Below are 25,196 nucleotides of genomic sequence, written 5' to 3'. Positions count from 1 at the left end.
ACATGAAACCATTATGGGGAAGGTGTTAGAACTGTTGGGCTTGGCCTTGTTGGCTATAGTTCACTTAAACTTTTTGCTGTTCCCCTAGACCGTTTTCCTGACATAGAGTTGAGAAGTTAGATGCTGTAGGTACTTGCCACTGCTAATCAGTGTGCAAGTACATCTGTTCCATGCATAAATTGTAGTGGTGATTGGTTGTCTCTGGTTGGTATATTTGCCTTACTAGCAAGATCCCTAAGTGATGTGCACTGTGTGTGCCAGGGCTAGTACTAAAGAAATGCGCGGAGAGGGAACATAGGTCTTCATTGTAGGGTCTGCGCGTATTATGCTACATTAGAATGTCGACCTGACAAGTGCTACCACTTGTCAGGCCTGACTTTTCCTTTTACATACACATAGGGCACCCCTGTAGTACGTCCTGGTAACCCCTAGGCATGGTGCAGTGTAGGTAAAAGGCAGGTCCGGTGTCAGTGTGGGTGCTAGGCCCTAACAGTAGAAAATACTCCATTTCATTTTCCCTGGTGAAAGGCCATCCTCTCCATAGGACAGCATGGAGGAGGGTGGGTGTAGTATTGTTAGCCTAGTTTCCCAAGGATTGGAAATGGAACAGTGTAGTTTGGTATGTCTGAACTCACAGCGTCATAACGCATCCTTTTAGGTAGATGGTTTTGTCGCTGTGTGTCCAGAAACCGCTGTTTGAGAAAATGGCTGAGTTTGTGCTTTAGAACTTTTTGTGTGTCTCAGCAGAATGTGAATTGCCTGCCTGGATCTGGGAGAGGTGAGAAAGGCTGAGGGAGGTTGTGCCTCAGGGGAGGGATGGAGACGGTGGCAGGCTTTCCTGCACCTGGAGTGGGGAGCAGGAGAGGCTTTGCGAGGTGCAGAGGCCTGGGTCAGAGCAATAAAACAATAGACCCATATCCCTCTGAGTGATTAAAGATCCAGACCCCTAGTATCAAAGAGAGGATGATGACATGGGGGGAGATATGCAATGCTGATTTAGGGAGGGGTCGGGACCCCTGAGCACAAGGAAACTTCAACGACAATGAGGGGTATAACTGAAAGAACTGAAACCCAAGATTTTGGTTATGTTGATGATGTCATCGAGGATGGTCTCCGTATCGTTCAGAGAAGTGCTGGGAGCGCTTTGAAGACACTGTGGACTGGTCGAGTCTCTGGCGGCTTCGACCTGTCCGCGATAGGGAAGAAAACCTCTGCCTCAGGAAGAGTTGCTGAATAGGCTGCGGGAGACACTTGACCCTTGCTTTGTGATCTGGGGCTTGTGGGTAGTTTGTAGCTCTTGCCCGATGTGAGAAGGAAGGGGAGCTGCAGTGGGTCGTGCCCCCCTTCTTCCTGAGAAGGACTTTGCTGTGTGCTCCAAGGGCCTGAGGTGAGCTGGCTCCCTGTTCGAAAACACAGGAACATAAAAGTTTGCAGGAAGTCTCAAGTGGTGCAGTGGTGGGATAGTGTTGTGGCAGCCTGAGACCTCCGAAGGGGTGTCTAAGGTGATTGTGGGCACTCGGAGCGAATCAACACTCGGACGCGCAGGGTGCATGTCTTGGTGCGGCTACTGGTGTTGGAGCGCCAGTGGATTGTGGGGATCATGGAAGAGCAGAGATTCGGGACGTGCAGGGGGTGCACTTCTCGGTGCAGTCCAGGCACTATTGAAGAGTGCCGGTACATCGTGGGCACTAAGAAGAAGTGAGTCTCCAACACGCAGGTCAACGTGTGGTAGTGCAGCCAGGGCATGAGTGGAGAGCACCTGGTGCCTCGTGTGCACCAGGAGGAAAGGTGAGACTCGGCGTTAGTGGAGAGCGCCAGGGTGCATGTGGGGGTGCAGTTGCAGCACTAAAGGAGAGTGCCTTAAGATCGTGTGCACCCGGAGACGGAGCAAAACTCGGACGCGCAGGGTGCATGTCAATGTGCCAGCCGAGATGTAGTGAGGTGCACCTGGTCATCATAGGCCGGTGGAGGAGTGAGTCTGGGACCTGCCAGGGATGCATGTCGAAGGTGCCACCGGATGTGCTGGTGAGGAGTACCGGGGAGCGGTGAGCACCAGGGAGCAAAGAAGTCCTAACAGCACTGTAGAGGAGGACCAAGTGATCGGGCCCTTGAAGGCGACGTGGGGTGGCACCAGCGTTGTGTGGAAAGCTTTGTGGAAGGATTTTGTGCTGAATGTTGGCGGCCACACCGGCAGCCCCGCAGGAGCTGAACTACCAGCCCGAGCGCGCCTTGCCTGTAGTGACAAGGTTCTTGAGTGAGGCCAATCTGCTGCTGCAGGAGAGGAGAGTGGGGTCACGCCCCCCAGGTAAAGTGGATCATCGCCTGGGGCGGGGTGCGGGCCCGGAGGGACACTCTCTCTCTGCTTCTCGCTGCTGGCAGCTGTGTGCGCCTGTTGCTTCTGCCCAGATCTCGGCCAGTGCTGTTCCCAGGCGGGGCAGTACAGGAGCCAGGGCCCAGAGTGGAACTTGGGTGTCATCGTTGATACGTGTTGGGGGCAACCGTTCACATAACTTCTACAAACAGTCGTATAACACCTAGCATATTTGCTGCTAATGAACTATCAAACTATTGGACAACATCTGACACTAGTTGTGCTTAACGAACGGTTAGTGCGCTACGCACTAAGTTATGTTTCTCTGGTAGGCTACACTATCCTACCGTAGCGCACTGCACTGAATTGCTCTGTGATGCATTACCGTATTCCTTCCTTGCACAGGGCATGCTGGTGGCGAGATGCATTGCATTGTCTTCCTATCACTCTGTACATAATTGCAGCGTGACACATTGCTGTATTTCTTCCTTGAACATGGCATTGATTGTTTCACTGTGACACTGTACAGCAACCCCTCGTTAAGTAGTGCAGTATTTCTTGTATTTTGCAACATGTGTGATCCTAGTGATACAACGTACCTAACCTGTTGAGAACGGTAAAAAGTCAACGTAACCATTGGTTAGAAGTGGTGGTTGGGGATTAGAGCCGCCCAATCCAGCAGAAACAATATTGCCCATTGTATATGTGTGGAAGTTGTATCATGTGGTCATTTTGTATATCTTTCTATAGAAAATATACTCGTTTTATACAAACTCGTGTGGAGTCCATTTGTGGTGACATTATTGGGATTGCTGTGGGCTTGGTTGCACATACTGAACACTCGTGCCTTGGAGATAAGCCTGGCTGCTCATATCAAGCTAGTAAGGGGGTGAGCAGGGCTGTCTCGGACGGCCTAACATGGGAGTGGGGGGTCTGGGTCATGCACTTGACAACAATGGTGCGCACGGGAATGCCGGCTTCTAACAGACACTAAGGGCGGTATTATGAATTTGACGGTCCTCCAGCGGCGCTGCCACCGTGCCATTTGCTGGCGGACTGTCAAAGCTGTTGTGTGCCCGCCTGCCAGATTACAAGTTTAATACTGGTCAGGCGAGCGGTGCTTTGGTGGTCTCACAGCTGTGTGCTGTAAGGCTCATAGGAGAGCCTAACATGCGGCCCACATCTATAATAGCGCCTGCAGCACGTTCTTGCATGGTGTATGCCGCACCATGCAGGAATAAGAGTGCAATTCCAGGGGGCACAACATGTGCCCCCCCGAGGTGCACCCACCCACAAGCCCAGAAGCAGGACGGGGCCCAGTTATTGCCCTCTTTATTGCCTCTCCCCCACCCTTTTCATGGCGGGCCATGAAAGGGGCAGTGGACAGGTAACTCATAATATGCTTGGTGGTGCCGCAGCGGCACGGCCAGCATATTGCAGTTTCCTGAACCCACCATGGCTGCCACGGGATCCTGGATCGTCGGCGGATGCAGCGGTCCTGTGGCGGTCTGATAGCCCAACTCGTAATACTGTGAGAATCTGTAGTTTGATAGAGCTTCTACCAGAAGGAGTGTTACAGAAGGTAGTGCTTGCTGGACCGGCGGTCCTACTGCCTTATTATCAGTTTGACAGTCAGACCACCATAGTACTGCTGCTTCCGCCAGGGATTTTGACCCCTGTCGGTCTTACAGCCGCTGAGGCCCACAATATTCTGGCTGTGCCACTGCGCCATTACCAATCTGATTACTAGTTTCCTCACTGCTACAGTTTACATGGTGGTGAGCCCACCATGAAAAGTGTGGTGGTGAATAAACTAAGGGGGCACTACAGTGCTCCCTGTTGCCTCTGGGCCAGGGTATGCATGCAGGGGGGCACATGGTGTGCCCCCTTGTCTGTATGCACCCCCTGTTCCAGTACGCCATGGATTTTACAGTTCATGCATTGCTGGAACACGCTGGTGCCGTCTCACAGTGCTGACTTCCTAAGGCTCACATATGAGCCTTTGAAATGCACCACCATGAGCAAGCCACTGCAGGACCGCCCAACCTGTATTCAAATCAGAAGACGGCTGGCAGCCAGACCACAGCTTTGGCGGTTTTGGAGCGGGCAATGGCGTGGTGGCCCACTCCAAGGCTGGCAAACTCATAATCAGTCCGTAATTATTGGTCCATAAACGCTCAGTAGACACCGCAGAGGAATCTGGTCTCTGTGTTCAACAACTAGATAAGATTTGTGACTTTAGCAGTGCTCTTGCAAGGAGAAAGGATTCAAAAGCTATTGAAGTCTGTAATTCACATGACCCAAAAGCTCATCCTCTTTAGCACGTGTCTTGCAATGGATGTTATTAGTGAAGAGGCAGATTTTAAATTCAAGCACTTGACATTTCAATCAGTTGGCATTAAAGTTATTTGTCATTCATCCGAACTGCTTTTGTGACAGCTGTCAATTTTCTACAGAACTTGGCATTCTTGAATAATCCTCCTGCTGCCCCTCTGAGTCAGGTCCTTGAAGTACTGAGCTGGCAGTTCTCTTCCTATGTTGGCCGTGGGCTCAATGCTGATCAGCTGAACATGCTTGCGGAGAAGCTGCTGGGTAAGAAAGATTTAAATTATTCTATGTGAAAAGGAATTGTTTAAACTAAATGCCCCATTTGTGGTTTTGTTCTGCTTGCGCGAGAACAGACTTTATTGAACAAAACACGAGAAATGTATATAGATTGCATATGTGCATTTCAGGATCCAACAAGTCCATCCTTCAGATACTTTTACGTTATTCGATTGACGGACCAAGATAAGTGGGAGGATTTAAAGCAGTGAGGGAAGTGGGGTTGCTATAGGTCCTCTAATACCAAAGAAAACACAAATACCTGCACAAAAGCACCTTAATCTGGTCATGATCTGTAGATAACAGTATTTGTTAACATTCTTTAAGTCATAAATTGGCCAAGAAGGGGGACTTAGGAAGAGACAGAGGAGGACTGCTAGACCTGACACCGTGGGGTGGTAGTCCACCAAACTGTTTGCCTTCAGCTATCCTGTTTTGCTGAATTTGTTTTTGTTGCCTTTGGCACTCTGTGCACTCTACCGCTGCTACCCAGTGCTAAAATCCTTATGCTCTCCCTAAAACTTGGTATAATTGGCTTACACCTCATTGGTATATTAATTTACTTTTAAATCCCTACTGAAGTGTTATACCATTAGTTCAGGGATTGTAAGTTAAATGCTACTAGTTGGACTACAGCCCTATTGTGGCACCCACTTAGGTAGCCCCTTAAAACTTGTCAGAGGTATGCCCTTGCTCTAGGCCTGAGCAGAGTTCCATTATGCGGAGCTCTACAAAGTGACCAAAAACCACTACTGCGCTACGCGGGGAAAGCTGCAAAGTGCGTTACATTGTGCTGTTTGTGCTGATTTTTAGCACCAGTTGTTTGTCCTCCACTGTAAAATCAGCATGAACTGCACAACGAACAGCGCAAGAAGCCATTGCTTCTTTCTGCTGCTCAAGTAGATGTTCTACTTGAGCTGCAGCTTCTTCAGCGTAAATGGAAGGTTTCTCAACATGAGGGGTGGCCACCATCTGCGACCACCCATGTTGAGAAATCTCGCCGGAGGTGGTCTGGTGTTAGAGTTTAACGTTGGCAAGCATGAGTGAGGAAAAAACTCCACTCCACAGAGTTTTTTGGTACTCCACGCTCTACGCGGAGTAGGAGAAACTCCACGAAGCTGATTTTCATACCCAGGCCTACCTTATACCATGTATGCAGTTTTAAACTACTGAATCGACTTGACAAAATAAACCTTTTTACGAAGTCTAAAATTACTTTTTTACTACGTATGTCTCCCCTACGGTAGGTCTTAAACTGCCCATAGGGCAGGGTGTGTTGTAGTTAAAAAGTTGGACACGTATTTTTAAGTCTTACATATGCTGGTAGTGAAAAACTCACTAATTCGTTTTTCACTACTGTGAGGCCTACCTCTCCCATAGGATAACATTGGCTTACCCTATTACTTTTCATAAGTGATAACTTCTTTTTGAGAGCAGGTAGAAATATCATAAATGCTGTTTTATGCATTGTAACTTAAAATCTTCTTCAATGGTAAAGTTGGATTTTAAGTAACATTTCTGAAAATGCCACTTTTAGAAAGTCTGCATTTGCTTGTCCTAACAATTTGGTGCCTGCAGTTTATTTCCTCGGTTACATGACTAGGCGCAGTTAGCAGTCAGCCTTTGAGTATTCCTTCCTGACAGTATCATAAAGGTGGACTAAGTGTTGGCAGGTTAGGTCATCCTGATTAGATGGGAGGAGCTGAGCTGTCACCTATCACACTTGCACTTCAAAGACACTGCCTCAGCTTATACACAAATAACCCTCACACTAGCCTTTTGTGGCCCCAGACACAGTGAAACCAGAGCATGGAGGTATGAAATTCCAGAATCTTCTGTGGGAGAAAAATTCCTGAAGTTTATTCCGCTTCCAAGCTGGCACCAGGTGTAAAAGTAGGACCCTCAGGCCAACTCTTCAGTACACTCCTGGACCTGTGGATACTACAGAAGAACAACTGCCATGCTGCCAGAGGACTTCCCTGCTGCTTGAGACCTGCCCTTTTGTCTGAGAAGGACGGCTGGACCTGCATCATCCCAGGCTACGTGAGTGACTCAAAGAGTTAGTTAGCTGGCATCCTGTTCTGAGCTACAGGGATACAAAAGCTCCATAGGCCTCCCTGCAACTGCACAGCTGACCTACTGCACTAGACCTGCCTATACCTGCAACTGAACTTGCCTGAACCCTGGTGGCCTCGGCTGGAGTAAGTTCCTGGTCCCAAAGAGGTACCTCCCAGGACCTGGCCTTGGTGTGGCATGATTCGAGCTCCTTCTGAAAGAAAAGAAGAAATCCTGAAGTGTTGGGTTCTTCACAAATGTGTAAGGGCCCATTCTCACCAAGACCTTGCTGCCCGCACGGACAGCGAACGTGAAGCTCTGCAGAACCCAACTGTTCCTGTAACAGCAACCAGCAACACGAGGTCTGTACTTTGTGCTACAGCCTCCGCAGCCCTTGGTGACCAACCAATGTAAATTTTACCACTGGACTTTGAGAAGGTAACTCTTTCTGCAGCACTAACCTGGTCTCTAAAACCGAATCACACTCCATCGTGGTCAGCCTGAACTTTTGACTTTTGCCCGGCCTTATACAACCAGATACCACGAGTGCCATTTTGTGTTTATAGACTCTATACTTACTTTACATCTTTGAAATTACATATCCCAGATCTACTGACTGGATTCTTGTTGTTTTAGTATCAAATAATGTAATAAATCATGCAAGAGATGACCTTTGAATGGGTTTCCTGGGTTGGGACAGGTGATGTTTTGGGTACTTGCAGAAGGTTCTGCAATGTGATGCAATGGATCTGTTTTTTTCCTTTTGTAGCACGTACCATGGTGGGGGGGTACACACTCTTTCGTGGGTGTTTGTTTATCTTACATATATACATTTTCTTTTTTAAACTGCTAATATTAATTTAATACATTGTACTCTATTTTCAAAAATAGTGTGGAATTTTTCTTGTGTATTGTTTTTAGTTTATTACTGTTTCAGTGCTGCATAAATGCTATAAACATTGCCTCTAAGTTAAGTCTGACTGCTTTTGTGCCAAGCTACCAGAAGGTTAAGCACAGGTTAATTTAGTGACTGTTTGTGATTCACCCTGACAAGGATTATGCCTGTTGCTTCAGAAGGGTTCACAACCCCTTCACCACGAACCCAATTTGATACAAAATGACTATGCTGAATCTCCCCTTATCACAGCCCCTTACATACATACCCACATATACATGAATGTCAGTGGTACCACTATGGCCACCTTCCTGCTTCGGTATGTGGAGAGCTATAAAATGGTGGAGAGGCAATTTGACAGCAATAGCAGTCAGTGAGGCAATAGAGGCAATATGTCAACGTATAATCTAATTGGCAAAGCCAGGAGACACTGCCACAGTGGGGCCCTTGTTTCCAGGTCCAATTGCTGCAGCAGCACCAATTGAAAAATGAACCCTGACAAATTGCTTACTCTCCTAAACCTAATTTTTTGCCCAAGCAGTTCATACTGCATGAGAAGTTTCACTCTCTGCAGGAGCTCTGATGTCTCAGGTCAAAGTGGACTCTAACCATGCTCCATATGTTTCAAACTAGCTTCAACAGTAGGGACAGATAACAGGTAAACAATGCTTTCCTCTAGGCCAAACCAATACAGGATGGCTCAGAGATTGCTGAAAGTGGGAATTAACAACATTCTGAGTAACCAGCAGCTTTCCCTAGTGGCTCACAGCTCATAATTCTGGCTGAGATTTTTGCCTTGGCCACCAAATCTGAGGGAGGCATTTTGAAACCTGGTCTTTTGAGAGCAAAGTACAATTCTGTTACAGGCAAAGAGGATGTTAAGGACAAAACCTGAGTTCAGATAATAGGAATTAGGAACGATATGTGGGGATGATAGTCAGGTTAGGCCCACAGTATTGTACCACTATAAGTAAGGGCTTGGTCAAGGGAAATAAGCTATGAGGCCATATAGGTCATGGGTTTATTAGCTGAATGTGGGTAGTGTTATGAACCCCAATGTACCGAAATATAGACCTAGGTAGTTACACAACCCTCTAGCTTTTACCTACAATCGTCCTATCATTGTTCTACATAACAGGTCTAACTCTGACCTTTTACCTAGTTAGGTGCTACATGACTCTTGTGTGATTTTCCCCGAAAACTAACCTCATGTTTTATGTATGAGGATTCTCAATATCACAGCAGGATTACCATTTTCTGCATAATAAATCTGTATAAGGGTCACCTCTATCATCATCCTTGTATGACATGCCCATAGTACACTTCTAGGTAAATCCCCTGAGGGTTCCTTTCAGGTATATAAGCACCTCATCTTCACTGGGCAGACCAGAGGAGAAAAAGACTTCCATGCTGACACGCTGATGCGAGGCGCTATGGTTCCTTCACGCAGACAATCCAGCAGGCAGTGGTCTGACATCCCTCGCATGGTGTCCTACTTGAGACCAAGACGGAGTCCTTCACTCTCCCACATCAGTTAATTAGGTTGGTTTTATCCCAAGGGGATTCTTGGCTGCACACCTACATACATGCTTGGTACACTTGGGTACATCTAGTTAGGGTTGCATCGTAGGAGTACACCTTATTACTGTCATATATCCATATGCCTGCATATATCCAATGTTTTAGCACTATGGTAGAATTCTACCTTATTTTTATTCTGTTGGTGTACTTTATAACCGTATATATTTGATTCTGTCCCATGGTTGTTGCAGCACACGAATTTTACACTAGAATGATGCTGGTTCAATAAATGCTTATTGAAAAAAAACGTCCTTACTGTTTATTCTGTGTATCTCTCTGAGACAAAGTGAGCACAAGGGACTGTGCGAAAAGTACTGTACTGTTTCCACAATCCCTGAGGGGTCAGGGTTGTCATGTTCAATAGTTGCTGGAAGCTATTTGCTCCTTGGTCACAGGGGCTCGTAGTGGCACTGTGAGCTAGCAGAACTAACAGACTAACATATATTGTGGGGATGTCTGGAATCGAGATGGACACCAAACCCTAAGTTTATGTTGTTTAAACGTGCAGATCCTTTATAGATTTGTTGGAACTACACGACAGTAGAGGATACTCATGTAAGTTACCAACATTTGTTTAAGATTCCAGCAATAGCATTTAGAAACATAGACATAGTACTCGAAACAAACAGGTATTCAAAACAAATATGACCCAACAATAGCCGGTAAACATTTTTTCAGTTTGGATAAAGTTAGGGAAGTCATTGGGTACCTTGGCTTTCTATCGTAATGAGAAATTTGCTGCAGTTGCTAAAAAGTAAGTCAAGGACACTGTTGGGTCACAGACATCTTCACCAAGTTGAAGACAACGAGAAAGGGCTCATGCAGGGAAACTCTGTGAAATAATCAACAACACGGGGGTAGCAGGCCATTGTAGGGAAGAATTTTAGGTATGTGAGGCAGCCTAAAACAATGACATTGAAATGTGAAGACTTCTGGCCCAGTGTCACAGGGTTAGCTAGTAAACTTGGTACTTTGTGATTGCCTCCCAGAAGATACAGGGCATATGAACCAGAAACATTAGGCTTAGAAAGACAGAGAAAGATAGAGAGACATATCAGTTCGGATTCAGTGACTGGGTCCAACAGCGCCGACATCCTAGCACCGCCAAAAAAATGTCAAATCAAACTTGGCAGCAAAAACGCTTCCTGGTTCAACGATGATCTTAAGAAATCGAAGAAACTCTGCCGCTCCCTCGAGAAGGCCTGGAAAAAAGACCCAAACACCAGCACCAGGGACGCCTTCAAAAACGCCACCCGCATACACCACCAACTGATCCGGACTGCCAAGAAAGCCGCATTCAAAGACCGACTAGACAACAACGCCCACAACAGCAAGGAACTATTCAACATCGTCAAAGTATTCACCAACCCCTCAGCAAACTCCAATGATATCACCCCCTCTCAAGCCCTCTGCGACTCCCTAGCCTCGTTCTTCCACAACAAAATCGCAGACATCCACAACAGCTTCAACAACCAACCCGGAGACCATCCCACCCAATCTCCTGCCGTACCTTCACCCCCCCTCGAACATCCTTAACGACTGGAACCCAATCTCCACCGAGGACACCATCCGCATGATGAACTCCATCCACTCAGGATCCCCCACAGACCCATGTCCTCACCACATCTTCAACAAAGCAGACTCCATCATAGCACCACACCTCCGAGACTTCATCAACTGCTCCCTCAACTCCGCCACATTCCCGGAAAGCTGGAAACACGCCGAACTCAGCGCCCTTCTGAAAAAACCCACAGTGGACCCCACCGAACTCAAAAACTACCGCCCCATCTCGCTCCTTCCATTCCCGGCCAAAGTCATCGAGAAAGCTGTCAATAACCAGCTCGCCGCCTTCCTCGAAAGCAACAAATCCCTCGACTCCTCACAGTCCGGCTTCCGAGCCAAGCACAGCACGGAGACCTCCCTCATCGCAGCAACAGACGACATTCTAACTCTACTGGACAATGGAGACACAGTCGCCCTCATCCTCCTAGACCTCTCCGCAGCCTTCGACACAGTCTGCCATAGCACTCTTCTACAGTGCCTCAAAAACATCGGGATCCAAGGAAAAGCACTGGAATGGATCACCTCATTCCTCACCGGAAGAACCCAGAGGGTCCGCCTCCCACCATTCAAGTCCGAGGCCACTGAAGTCATCTGCGGCGACCCCCAAGGTTCCTCACTCAGCCCCACCCTCTTCAACGTATACATGAGCCCCCTCGCGACCATCGCGCGCCAACACAACCTCAACATCATATCCTACGCAGATGACACCCAACTGATCCTATCACTCACCAAAGACCCCAACACCGCCAAAACCAACCTACATGAAGGTATGAAAGAAGTAGCAGAGTGGATGAAGCACAGCCGTCTGAAACTGAACTCAGACAAAACAGAAGTCCTTATCTTAGGCACCTCCCCCTCCGCTTGGGACGACTCTTGGTGGCCAGAGGCCCTTGGAAAAGCACCCATCCCGACGGACCACGCACGGAACCTGGGCATCATCCTGGACTCCTCACTCTCTATGAACAGACAAGTCAACGCAGTCTGATCTTCATGCTTCAACATCCTCCGCATGCTCAAAAAAACATTTCGCTGGATCCCCACCGAAAACAGAAAAACAGTCACCCATGCACTGGTTACAAGTCGCCTGGACTACGGAAACACCCTATACGCCGGTATCACCGCAAAACTCCAGAAAAAACTCCAACGCATCCAGAACGCATCAGCTAGACTCATACTAGATATCCCGCGTAAAGACCATATCTCTAACCACCTGAAAAACCTCCACTGGCTCCCCGTCAATAAGAGGATTACTTTTCGCCTCCTAACCCACGCTCACAAAGCACTCTACGAACTTGGACCCGAATGCCTCAACACACGACTTTCCTTCTACACCCCCCCTCGCCAGCTACGATCTTCCAACCAAGCCCTTGCTACCATTCCTCGCATCAATAAAACCACCATGGGAGGCAGATCCTTCTCCTACCTCGCAGCTAAAACCTGGAACTCACTCCCCACTCACCTACGTCTCACACAGAACCACCTAGCATTCAGAAAGCAACTTAAAACCTGGATATTCGACAAGTAATTCCCATCCCTTCCTCAAGCGCCTTGAGACCCTCTGGGTATGTAGCGCGCTATATAAATTCCTGACTTGACTTGACTTGACTTAAGAAGTATGAAGTCCCTGAAAGAGAAGGCACTTGACCTTAAGACCTTAAGTGGGTCATACTTGGAACTTGAGATGAATAATTTGATCGGGATGAAAGAGCTCATTTGCGTTGAGTGACACTTCTTCTGAACATGGTTTCAGATGTGGAGCATGTTATGGTTCTAACCGGAAGGGACACTCGGCCTAAAATGAAAGGTCTGATATGTCCATGACTGTTGCCTCGGGCTGGTATTGGCAAGCGAGGTCAAAGACCCTAGCAGGGCCGGACTGGCAATTCCGGGCACCGGGCAATCTCCCGGTAGGCTAGATAGGGTGGGGGCCGGTTTTATGACAGGGGGCCGGTTCGGTTGCTGGGGGCCGATTTGGCCGTGGCGGACCGATCGTGGAAAGTAAAGTCAAGCATAATTAACATTGCATTAAACACAACCAGGCTGCCTGAGCAGAGCACAACGATCCTCCTGCATAAGATGCTAGTGTTCGGTCCGTGTCCGTGACATGACGTGAGCAGTGACCCGCAGGCCGATTTCAATTTCATGTAGGCACTAGGCAGCAGCAGCAGGCAGACTGCTGCCTACCATACCAGGCTCATTATAATTTATTTAAAAAAAACAACTGACCATGTGATCGTTGAACATTAGTGACGTAGACATGCGCAGCGCGCAGATGTCACCACCTGCGCGTTTGCGTGTCTTGGTTTTAGTTAGTTGTGGGGTCTACTGCCTGGTGCTGCTCATGCGCATTTGGGTCGCGCAATGAAAAGTGCGCATGACTCTGTGAGGCGAGGTCGAGGAGGTGAGTCGGGCATCTCAGAGGCCAGGGATTGAGAAAGAAGAGCGAGGCACCCCATCATTTTATCCCCCCTGTCTTTAGTGCAACCAACAGGTGAGTCTATTTACGACTGGACCAGACGCCGTCCATGTCCAGTCTTTTAAATTGCATGCTATCCAATCCTTAAATCCTCCTGCTCCTGTCCTGATTTTATTCATCCGGGGTGGTGGTGGCCGGGGCCTAGGCCCTTGCCTTGCCCCTTAGCCTAGGCCCCTTTTGCTTTTAATTCTTTCTGGCCAGGTCGCAAGTTCCGTCACGTGGCACTGAGTCGCAACCAGGCGACAGTGGGTGGCACTGTCTACTGCGACCGGGGTGGGCCAGAAGTTTAATTATCATGGCTGAGAGCAGTGAACACGCGCGCAGGCGCCAGGGGACAGGCTGGGAGCAGCGTCCACACCGGAGAGGCGCAGAGCTCAGAACAGGCACAGGCACTTAGCACATGTGTGCAGGCTTGCACGTAGGTCAGGCACAGTGGTTGGGAGCAGATCTTCCCACGCAGGCAGCAGGACGCGTTCAGAAGAGCTACTTGCAGGATGGACACTGTTCCACATAGAACAAGTAGTGACACCTGTGTGCAGGGTTGACGCAGGAGAAGCACAGGGCGGCTCTGTTCAGGCTGAGTGAGTTTCTTCTCACCACAGGTCCTGTATGGAGGCCGGGAGCAGTGTCCATTGGAGGGGAGGGTGGGGAGGGGGGACACAGAAGGCGTGCACAGGTTAATTGAGGTGTCCACGCAGAACGGCTGTCTACACTATAGGCTGGTAGAGTTTCCTCTCAGCAAGATCCTGTAAGCAGGCTGGGAGAGCTGTCCAGGCGGGGGAGGGGGGCACAGAAGGCGCGCACAGGCTTATTGAAGGGTCCAAGCAGGCCAAGCACAGAACAGCTTTCTACACTACAGGCTGGGAGAGTTTCCTTTCAGCACGGGTACTGTAACCAGGCTGGGAGCACTGTCCATACAGGAAGGCACAGAAGGCGAGTGCAAGTTGATTGAAGTAATTATCCACGTAGATCAGGTCCTTACCACAGATGAGCAGAATTGGTGCAGGCTAGGTGAAGTCTCCACACAGTATCCACTACACAGCACAGGCACACAGGCCCTAGCCGCCCTACCATACCGGAAGGATGGCTCACGGGTACGGCGCAAGGTTGTGCAGGCTGGGTGCTGTGCCAGGGCAGAGGGAACACATGCATTTCCACACATAACTTGCTCAGAGATGCTGGAGTGCAGGTCAGAGAGAAGTAACCACGTGGTCCCCACAGGACGGTGCCAGGCAAGTGACTCTGTGTACTGACTGCAGCAGTTTTCAAACCGAACAGTCTCAGATCAAATGTTATGTTATCTTATATGGTCTCTTCTATAGCGCACGGCTACTCCAAGGAGTGTCCCGGCGCTTTGGCAAAGAGAACTGGAAAAAAGTACACAACACAGCTACTCGGCCGAAAGAATATTATTGGGAGAAAAGCCAGGTCTTCAACTCCTTTCTGAAAGAGAACAGACTGTTGGCTTTTCTTAGGGAAACGGGGAGCTCATTCCAGCATCGAGGTGCCAAGTATCGAAAGGAGCGACCTCCAATACGAGCGCGTCTGATGGGGGAACAACGGCTTTCGAATGAAGGGCCTTAAAAGCAAGGTTCAAAACCTTAAGAGTAATTCTCTTAGAGACAGGAAGCCAATGCAGTCTCTTAAGCAGCTCTGAGGCTTTTGCCCTACGCTGGAGACCAAAAATGGCTCTTGCAGCAGAATTCTGCACGATCTGCAGACGTGCCAGAAGATATTTGGGCAGGCCGAGGTAAAGGGCATTCGCATAGTCCAAACGCGAGCCTATCAAGGCCTGAACAATGATTTTTTTATGTTGCAGAGACAACAACGGAAGAAACTTCCGCAGCATTTTCAGAATGCTGAAGCATTTTCCTGACAGCCCAATGATCTGGGGTCTGAAAGAAAGATCGTCATCGCACAGAACACCAAGATTTTTGGCTTTTGAAGAGGCAACGTCAGGAGGGAATCCGTTTGATCTTGGAGATTTTCCCTGCAGAAAGATACTGTGGCGCGCTCGATTGTGCAGGACAGGCTCGGAATATCTCTGTGTGTGGATTAAATTATTCGTACAGGAGAACAGGTTTAGAGCATCTCTGAGCAAAGCGTATGAAGTATTCATTCAGAAGGACACGTTCCGAGTACTTTAGTGCAGGCAGGGCGAAGTATCGTCGTAGGGCAGGCACATGGCTCCTCTGTGCAGGCTGCGCGCCATGACTGGTATACGCAGCAGGACAGGTACAGGGCACTTCTGTGCAGGGTGTACACCGGGATCCACGCAGGGAGGGTACCACTGTGCAGGCTGCATGCCGTGGTCCATGCAGGGCAGGTACAGGGCTCCTCTGTGCTGGCTGCGCGCCGTGGTCCACGCAGGAGGACAGGCACGGGGTACCTTTGTGCAGGCTGCAAGTAGTGTCCACGTAGAAGTCAGATCGTACCCATGGGAAGGCAAGGAGCAGGTCCTAGCAGAGGACAGGCTAGTAGCGGTGTGCAGTCTGGGATCGGCGTCTGCTTGGTGTTCACACAGGACAGGCGCCACGCACCTGTGTCTAACTCAGCCTGGAAGTCTGGTCCACACAGGGCAGGCGTAGCACCCACAGGTCACGGCCACGGAGGTGCTGTGGAAGGAGCGTCTGCAAGGCAGGTGCACCCCCACCCATGCCCTGCTGAGGTACGTGGGCACCTCTCACCCGGCTGAGGGAGCGTGAACTTTTTACGGGGGGATTCTCAGGAGGGGGGGGGGGGACGAGAGAGGCTGTCCATGACACAGAAATAGGGGGAGGACCATGTATTATTATTAATAAGGGCCCCGACCTACTTCCCTCTAACACCTGTTCCCATCTGATGAGAACATCCCTATGTGCAGCACGGTGTGTACCACGGAGTGAGTAAGTACCAGTGCTGCACAGGTGCAACGCACCCCCCTATAAGCACACGTTTGTCTTTACACATTTAACTGCAGCCGCACACCCAGCACTATGTCTGCATCAGGGATGTGTACGAACTGAATGTTATCAATGTAACCAATTAATGGATGGGACTGACCCCCAACAGCAAACAACACCATTTGATTGTATTATCTGAATGTATGTATTGTTTGCTACCTGATTTGTAGCGCTGCAAATTACTGTCAACAAAAATCAATGCTCCCCGTTCCATCGACTTCAACAAGATGATAGGCTGAGCAGCCCCTGTTAGCTTTCAAACCCGTGACCTGCAGGCTAAACACGTCTCTCTTGGGCTCCAGTATTAGACATTATTTCCAAAAGGGCCCTTCAGTGGTGGTCAGACACGCTCGTTGTACTCACTGTGCACACCTGGGGGGGGGGGGGCAGGCCCTGGACCCTAGCAAGGTTAATTGGCAGAGCTCAGCAGCTCCCTACTCAACTCTGCAGCTTCAAAAAGAAAGAGGCTGCCCCATCTTGCTGTTGAAGTGGCGTCTGTGAAGGCCCTGGGTGAAGGTGTCAAGAATCAAAGGCAGCCCAACTTGGACGTTCACGCGTGGCTGATTCAGTAGGCCATCGTGGGAAATAAATATCATCTCTGCCTTCTCACTTTACAGGAAAATAAATCAAATGATAGATAGAGAAAAAGGGAAGAAAATGGGTTTGGCGGGACCGCCAGAATATGGCGAACAAGCAGCTGTATTGCATCCTGATATCATTATTCACATCATTAAAGCAATCCTGAGCGTTTATGTAGCACATAATAAAATCTGAATTACGCTTTGGCAAATACCACTATTACTTGCCAACGCCATGGCAGTCATTTTTATCACAGTTCAGAAAACGATGCATTGTGGGAAATTAGTATGCATTGTGCCATGTTAGTTTAGAACAAAATGCAAATGACCTACAAAGAAAACGTGTGTGATAATACCACCTGAATAAGGAGAAGTAACAAGCATCTTGTGTCCTGTCATTTTTATGGGTACGGAAAAATCAGGTGTATTTAATGATTAGTAATGTATCAGGTAAGCAGGTTTATATGTAGAACTAAACTAATAATGAGCATTTACAAGAAACTAAGCACTTGAAGAATGAATGTTTCAGATGCGTGCACACCAGCACTTCTCCCTATTGCTTGAATAACTGCTGGTCAAGCTTCATCGCCGTGCACTTGTTGCTGGTGTGAGATTAGTTAGAGTTTCTATTTATCTTCTGTAGAACTGCAAAGTAAACCACATGGGTAATATGCTGTTATTCCCCAACCATGAAAATGTGTAAGTGCACACAGTAACTCAAGCACCTAAACCTTCACATTCACATATGCATGCACAACATAATCCTTCCTGTTCGGACACAGGAGGACCTTTAGTCAAATGTAACAATCCCAAGTCTTTGAAAAGCTCATATAAATGTTCAAGAAATAGTTTAAAGTTAGTTTTTACCAACAACATGACTTTCTGAGCACTTCTCTGGATTCCCAATGTCATCCATGATTCCATGCTATATACCTTGGCAAGGATATCCGAGATGGGTATAGAGTGGTCCTGGTTGCAGTGACATTGTATCACAATTGTCTGGGAAATAAGCTGTGGGCCAGGAGGAGAGTTATACCCTTATAAAAGCTCTTATTGAAGGTCAAATCAGGTGCTCCATCTGATTGTTGTCCGCCGGACATACTCAAAGATTGTCTTGCTGCTCTTCCTGGCCCTGTACTTGCTCTTTTGAATGAGTCTCTTACTCAGGGGAAAGTTCCTATGGCCTTTAAAAAGGCTATAGTCGTCCCCTTATTAAAGAAACTCGGAGCAGATTCCACACTGCTATCTAATTATCATCCGATTTCTTTGCTTCCATTCCTTGCAAAGCTATTAGAGACTCATTTAGCCAGCTGTCTCTCTGACTTTTTGGAGGAATCTAAATATCTTGACCCCCACCAGGCAGGTTTCCAGCCGGCTCACTCTACTGAAACTGTCATTGTGGCAGTGCTAGATTCTCTCCTAGACCATGCTGATAGGGGTTCTCTTTTACTTTTAGATCTATCCGCCGCTTTTGACACGGTCGACCATGCAATCTTGGTCGACCGTGTCGAACTTGCGGGTGTACGGGGCGGCCGCCTGCTGTCTCTCTTCCTTTTTGATTGATAGGTCTCAGGCGGTTCGTCAAGGGCCCTATCTCACTCCCCCTAATAAAATCACATGTGGGGTCCCGCTGGGTTCGGCACTGTCACCCCACTTATTTAACATCTATATTTCCCCTTTGATTTGATCTCTGAAGGAGAGAAATGTGACAGTTTTCAATTATGCAGATGACCTGCAGTTGGACTTCGAGATAGATGGCTCCGATTGTTCAGTGGCGAATTTTCAGGTAACACTGTTGTATATACAACAGTGGATGGATTGCAATCATCTGAAACTGAACCCGGGAAAGACAGAGCTTGTCCTGACCGGGGACAGCCATAGATTTTGGGGTTCACATTATTGGCCTGTGGAGCTGGGTCCATCTCCTCTCCCCTCCAGTTCGGCCAAAACTCTGGGATTTTCTCTTGATAAGGAACTCACATTGAAATCCCAGGTGGGCAAAATGATATAGAAGGGATGTATGACGTTACTACGCATGCTTTTACCACGCATGCCTTTACAACGCGGTTTTTACAATGCATGCCTTTACAACGCATAGTGCTTTGGGGCGCTGGATAGTGAATAGTTTAATATACTATTCCAACTCCAGTCCCCGTGGATAGTAGGGAAGATGTTGGATAGTACATTAAACCTATTCCCTATCCTAGAGCGCCCCCCAGCGCAATGCATTGTAATGGTTTGCGTTGTAAAAGTTGCGTCGTAAAGGCACTGCGTGGTAAAAGTTGCGTTGTAAAGAATGTTCCCCGATATCGAAGTGCTTCCTTCAGATGCGCAAGATCAGGAAGATCCATTGTTTCTTCACTCAGGATGCTCTGATCCGGATTATAACTGCCACTGTTACATCTCATCTGGACTATGCGAACTCTGTGTACCTGGGTATGCCACTCTTTCTGTTCAAGCGTTTGCAGTTGGTACAAAATCAGGCAGCTCGGCTGGTTATTCGACAAACCAGATGGCAACCTATTAGTCCTGCGCTAGAGAAACTACACTGGCTTCCTATTTCTCAGCGATGTTTTTTTAAAACAGGTTGCCTTGTGTTCAAGTCCCTGTATGCTAAAAGCCCTGCCTTTATTAATGATCTACTACCTAGATATGTTCCCAATCGGGCCCTTCGCTCAGCCCATTTTTTCCTGCTATCTGTCCCTAATTTCAAACGTGTCTGTCAAGGTGGCCGCCGCTTTGCGGTCCTGGCGCCAAAACTCTGGAACTCTTTTCCCTTGGCAATTCGGTCTTGTACTGACACCATGCAGTTTCGGAAGCTTCTCAAGACAAGGTTGTTCCAGCAAGCATATAACATGGGATAGTGGATAGCTTGTGGTCTATCAGTCTGCTCTTAGCTTGCTCTGTTTTCTGATCAGCGCCATGAAGCCACCCGGTGAAAGTGTGCTTAATAAATCACCACTAACATTAACATTAACATTAACATTAACATATCTCAGATGCCCACCATCTCTAAAGCATATACAAGAGCTCATAGCATACTGGACATTACAGAGTGGTTTGCAGTGTCTCCAGCCCTGCTTTCTGGCATAAAGTTGGGTGCGGTGATCAATGAAGAGTGACTGAGGCTCAGTAGATCTGAGTACCGGTGCGGCAATACTATACCTATTCTGTCAGCGAGGAATGTTTGCATTTCTATTGTCAGTGCTTAATTTGTAAAGAATAAGTGCCAATGCCCAAAGTTTTCGTCAGAAGCCACCGTCCGTGCTATCAAGTGTCAGGATGCTGAATATCGAGCCTGCATAGTTTCGATTCCACCTCATCCCTCTTAAATCCACCACCAGACACTCACTACACCCTTTTCCGACTCTAACATGTTCTTTTTCATCATGTGCTCTCCCTTTGTCCGTCTTTCCATACCTCCTTTTTCCCCTTTGTGTCTTTCTCTCTCTTGCTCTGGGTCAAAATCTGATGATGGTAAAGAATGCTGGTCTCCAGAAATGGGCCTTCTTGCAGCCACAGCCCCAAATCAAGCACTGGTTATTGCTGTTTTGTGTCTAAAGTAAATATGCACTGTTGCTGCACATGTACCTGTTCCTCTGTATTAGGGAATCTTGCACTGCATGTGGCTGTGCTATGCTTTGCAGTGTGTGTATGTTACTCTGATGGAAGCTTGTATTTTTGCTGCAGGCTGTTCTGTAATCACTGAATAGGCCCGTTAATGTATGGCCACATGCATGTATAGCGGGGACAGGTTTTGCATAGGCCACTGTTGCTTATATATTTCTGAAGCTATTTAATAATGTCCTGTGTAGAGCTACTGAAGACCATTATTGTTTGAGATTATTAATTAATTTTTGTCTGAAACCATCAAGGCATGTACTGTCTAGGGCAACTGATGCATGCACCACTTGGGCAATTAGTGCATGTATGTCTTGAGGCAATTGATACTGGGTCATGCCTGTGGCCATAGATGAACGTACTGCCTAGAGACATAGACTGCCTGGTGCCAATGACTCATATACTGCCTGGAACCACTGATCGTCAAACCCTTCTGGTGCTATTTGATGCATAATCTCCATATGGCCATTGAATCTCATAACTATGTGGCACTATTTGATGCTCCTTACTTTCTGGGGATATTGGTGCCTACTACTGATTTGGGAAATAGATATTCTTTTCTGACTGTCGTTATATAGCCTCAGACGTATGCTTGCAGGCCTGGACTACCTGGGACCATTAGACATACTATTCATGAGGTCAGTGATCCATCTGCTGCCAGACTGCACTGCATTACATACTGTTTGTGAACACAAACAAATATACTGTATATGTCAGTATTGCTTTTACTATCGGGTAAACTGATGCATACATCTTCGAAGGACATTCCATCAACCGACCATCAAAAATTGGCGGTGGGATTGCTATTGTACACAAAGAAGAACTGACCATCTCTGTCTTAGAAGAACTCAGCTCCTCCGAAATCGAACTTCTGGTTTTCAAAATACATACGTCCCCCAAAGAAAGCCAAAAAGGTGCCCTAGTTTATCCCCCGCCTGGCCCCTACAACAACTTCTTCAACACGTTGGTAGAGTTACTAGCCCAACATGTTAACAACGACAGAGATTTCATATTAGTCGGAGACTTTAACGTACATAGTGAGAGATCAGACTGTAGCGAAGCACAATCCCTACTAACTGACCTATCCTCCTTAGGACTAATACTAAAGAATTGTGGACCCACGCATCAGGCAGGTAACACCTTAGACCTGATACTCTCTAACTTTCCGCTTGTCTACTGCCCACCTGCAACTCAGGTGAGCTGGACTGACCATTTTATTGTAGAATTCACCACCCCCCACTATGTACCCACCCCTTCATGCCCAAGCTCACTACCTAGTGTCCGTAGACAGTGGCACAAAGTCACCGACACCACCTTCAGGGAAAAATGTAATCCCCCGCTCTTCTTACCCCAGGATAACATCGGAACTGCCCTTAGTAAATTCGAAGCAGAAACTAAGAAAGTCATAGATAAATTTGCCCCTTTGAAGCACTTCAAATCTAGGCCAGCCAAAAAACAAGAAATCTAGTTTTCTGACCATCTAAGAACACTCAAACTAAGTGCAAGAAAACTAGAAAAAAGATGGAGAACCTCCCATCTTCAAGAAGATAAGAAAAAATACTGGGATGCATTATCCTTTTACCACAAAGCGATTCGCACAGCACGAAAATCCCATATTGCCTCACAAATACAAGAAGCAGGGAACTCCCCCAGGGTTCTTTTTCAAATTCTGCAAAAGTTCATTAAACCCACTGCATGCGAATCCCCTGAGATGTCATCCCAACAGTTGGGTGATGAAATTTCTTGTTTTTTTACCAACAAAATTAATACAATTTATGACAAAATAGTGTGCACAAACCGGACTATATCCTCAGACCCAGTATACCCCCAGATACACACGGAAGCTATACTGGACATATACTCCCTAGATATCTTCCCTCCAATCTCTTTACAAGAAACCTCCTCACTAATACAACAGATTAAGAGTGGGAGTCCAGAGGACACCATCCCTGCCAGGATAATGCCCGCACTAGCTGAACAACTCTGCCCAACGATTGCTGAACTGGTGAATCTCTCACTCAGTTCAGCCATCGTTCCCAAGGAATGGAAACAAGCCCTTGTCAGACCTATAAGGAAAAACACTGCCACCCCATGGTCTGACTTAACCAATGTAAGACCTATTTCCTTACTACCATTATTGGGGAAATTGATCGAAAAACATGTAAATCTCCACCTATCCGGACATATTGAACTTGCTAGTGCCCTGGACTACTCCCAGTCAGGGTCCCGCCCCAAATATAGCACAGAGTCCACCATCCTGTCTGTCACTGATGATCTTCATATGTACCAGGACAAGGGCTTCTCAGTCATCTTGGTTCTATATGATCTGTCGGCAGCGTTCAACACCGTCTCTCACGCCATCTTGACGGAACGGTTGTCGAACGCTGGCATTAAGAACAAAGCCCTTGACTGGCTGAAGAGTTTCCTATCTGATCGCACCCAGAGAGTCACCATGGGTGCGTATCGCTCAGCAGAAGTAGAGATCTCTAAGGGGGTGCCACAGGGCTCCTGTTTGAGCCCCACCCTCTTTAATATCTACGTGGCACCCTTGGCAGGAGTAATGCATAGGTACGGCTTCATCCCCATATCATACGCAGATGATACGCAGCTCCTCTTCCCTTTTAAAACTCTCTCCACTGAGGTTAGGAACTCTTTTTCTTCAGGCATGAAGGCAGTGGCAAAATGGATGTCCTCCAACTACCTCCAATGCAATGTCAGCAAAACGGAGGTCATGTTGTTTGGGGAGGCTAAAATGCTATGGACTCCGGAGTGGTGGCCATTAGACTTAGGAGCAGTTCCTGAACCTAAACAGGTCATGAAGAATCTGGGAATTCGGTTTGACCAAGATCTGTCACTCAAACAACACACAAACTACATTTCAGGAATATGCTTCTATACCATTAGTCTACTACGCAAAGTTTTTCCGCTGCTTCCCGACTCTGCTAGGAAAACCCTTGTTCAGGCACTGATCCTTAGTCGGATTGACTACTGTAATGGCCTGCTGCTGTCTGCCAACGAAGGGGTGTTGGCCAAGCTACAGGTCATTCAGAACACAGCAGCCCGCCTTGTTCTCAATGCCCCCCGAGAACTGCCTCAAAACCCCTCCTTGAGCAGCTGCACTGGCTCTCAATCCGACAAAGAGCCAAATTTTAAATATGCTGCCTGATTCATAAATGTCTGAATGGACAGGGGCCCATCTATCTTGAGCGGAAATGTGTCCCCTATATCCCAAAACGATCTCTGAGATCTGGTAACAATCTCCTCCTAGTGGTCCCCCGTGCCAAAAAATCCAGACACGGATGTAAAGCTCTGTCCATTACTGGACCCAATCTGCGGAACAAACTCCCTTTGTCTCTGAGACAATGTAAAGAACACCTTACATTTTGAAAACTTCTGAAAACCACACTGTTCAAAAATGATATCTAGTTTCCATCTCACGTCTCCTATTTACCGGCTTCCAAAAGCGCAAAGATACTCCAGTTGGATTGGATTCAAGCGCTATACAAACCAACAAATAAATAAATAAATAGTTGATAGTCTATTCGGGCTGATTTCTTATATGTTGTAATGATATATATTTTGGGCACTGAAGTAACTTCTTGGACACAGTTTGGGTCACTGAAATAGGTTTATTAGGAGAAGACAGCTTAAACAACCACAGCTGGCAGAAACCTCTGAATATATCACCCAACCATTCGTGTGGAACCTCCCTAGCATAGAATGCAAATGACATTCTGATTTCATGTTCCAACATAGAAACACCGCACACCTTCCCCCTTGAAATAAAAAAAACAACAAAAATAAGATATAAACACAGTAGTGAAGCGAAACATCTGTAAAACAATTAAAATTGAACAACACCTTTCATTTTAACAGGTGCATGCTTGATACGAGAACTTTTCCTTAATTCAATCACATGACTATCGAATTCAGGAATACCACCACGTAGTTCAGTGGTATCCTCCTGGCTGATAAATGGAACTGTACTATGTTCAACACTAGTGCTGCCAGTACACAAATTAGAAACATTCAAAACAGAATTCAAATCATCCTGTGTGTCTAAAAGACTTGGAAAACTATCTTCCTCTTCATTGAATTTAGGGACAATAGGCTGAGAAGCTATTTGTGAACTCAAAAGTTTGGACAAGGATATGCGTATGAAATTCCAAATTTTACCCCCATCGACTCTCACCGCCTTACTGAAAACACAATCTCCCACTTTAATTTTACATTCCGAGAACTGATTCTTGGAGAAACTAGCCTTTATTTTTTCCTGATATTTCTGAACACGCTCCCTAACTTGAGACAAATCCATAGCAGAGCCATAAGAATTTTTCACCGTCAACCACCAAGGCATGAGCTTGGTTTCCTACCTCATAATATCTCGAACGGAGACAGGCAAGTAACAGAATTAGGAGATGTGCGATATAATCACAAGGTAGCTCGTAGAGCTTTTTTCCACTCAATACCACTCTTAATGGCCAGCTGAATAGATTCTTTCACAACCCTATTAAAGCGTTCTACATGACCATCGGCTTGGGGATTGTAATTGGACACTCTTTGTGCAAAA

General features: G+C 47.2%; 1 protein-coding gene across 1 annotated transcript in view; it reads left to right on the top strand.

Annotated features, from left to right (window-relative positions):
* STAT4 (signal transducer and activator of transcription 4) overlaps positions 1-25,196 on the top strand; it is an 836,765-nt gene that overhangs the window by 565,790 nt on the left and 245,779 nt on the right. Inside the window, exon 17 of the mRNA XM_086955386.1 lies at positions 4,768-4,903. Within this exon, the coding sequence (XP_086811512.1) occupies positions 4,768-4,903 (136 nt within the window). The remainder of the gene's footprint in view (positions 1-4,767; positions 4,904-25,196) is intronic.

This window comes from Lissotriton vulgaris, chromosome 2_1 (assembly GCF_964263255.1).
Source record: "Lissotriton vulgaris chromosome 2_1, aLisVul1.2, whole genome shotgun sequence".
Lineage (NCBI taxonomy): Eukaryota > Metazoa > Chordata > Amphibia > Caudata > Salamandridae > Lissotriton > Lissotriton vulgaris.
This window is presented reverse-complemented; position numbering and strand designations above follow the sequence as displayed.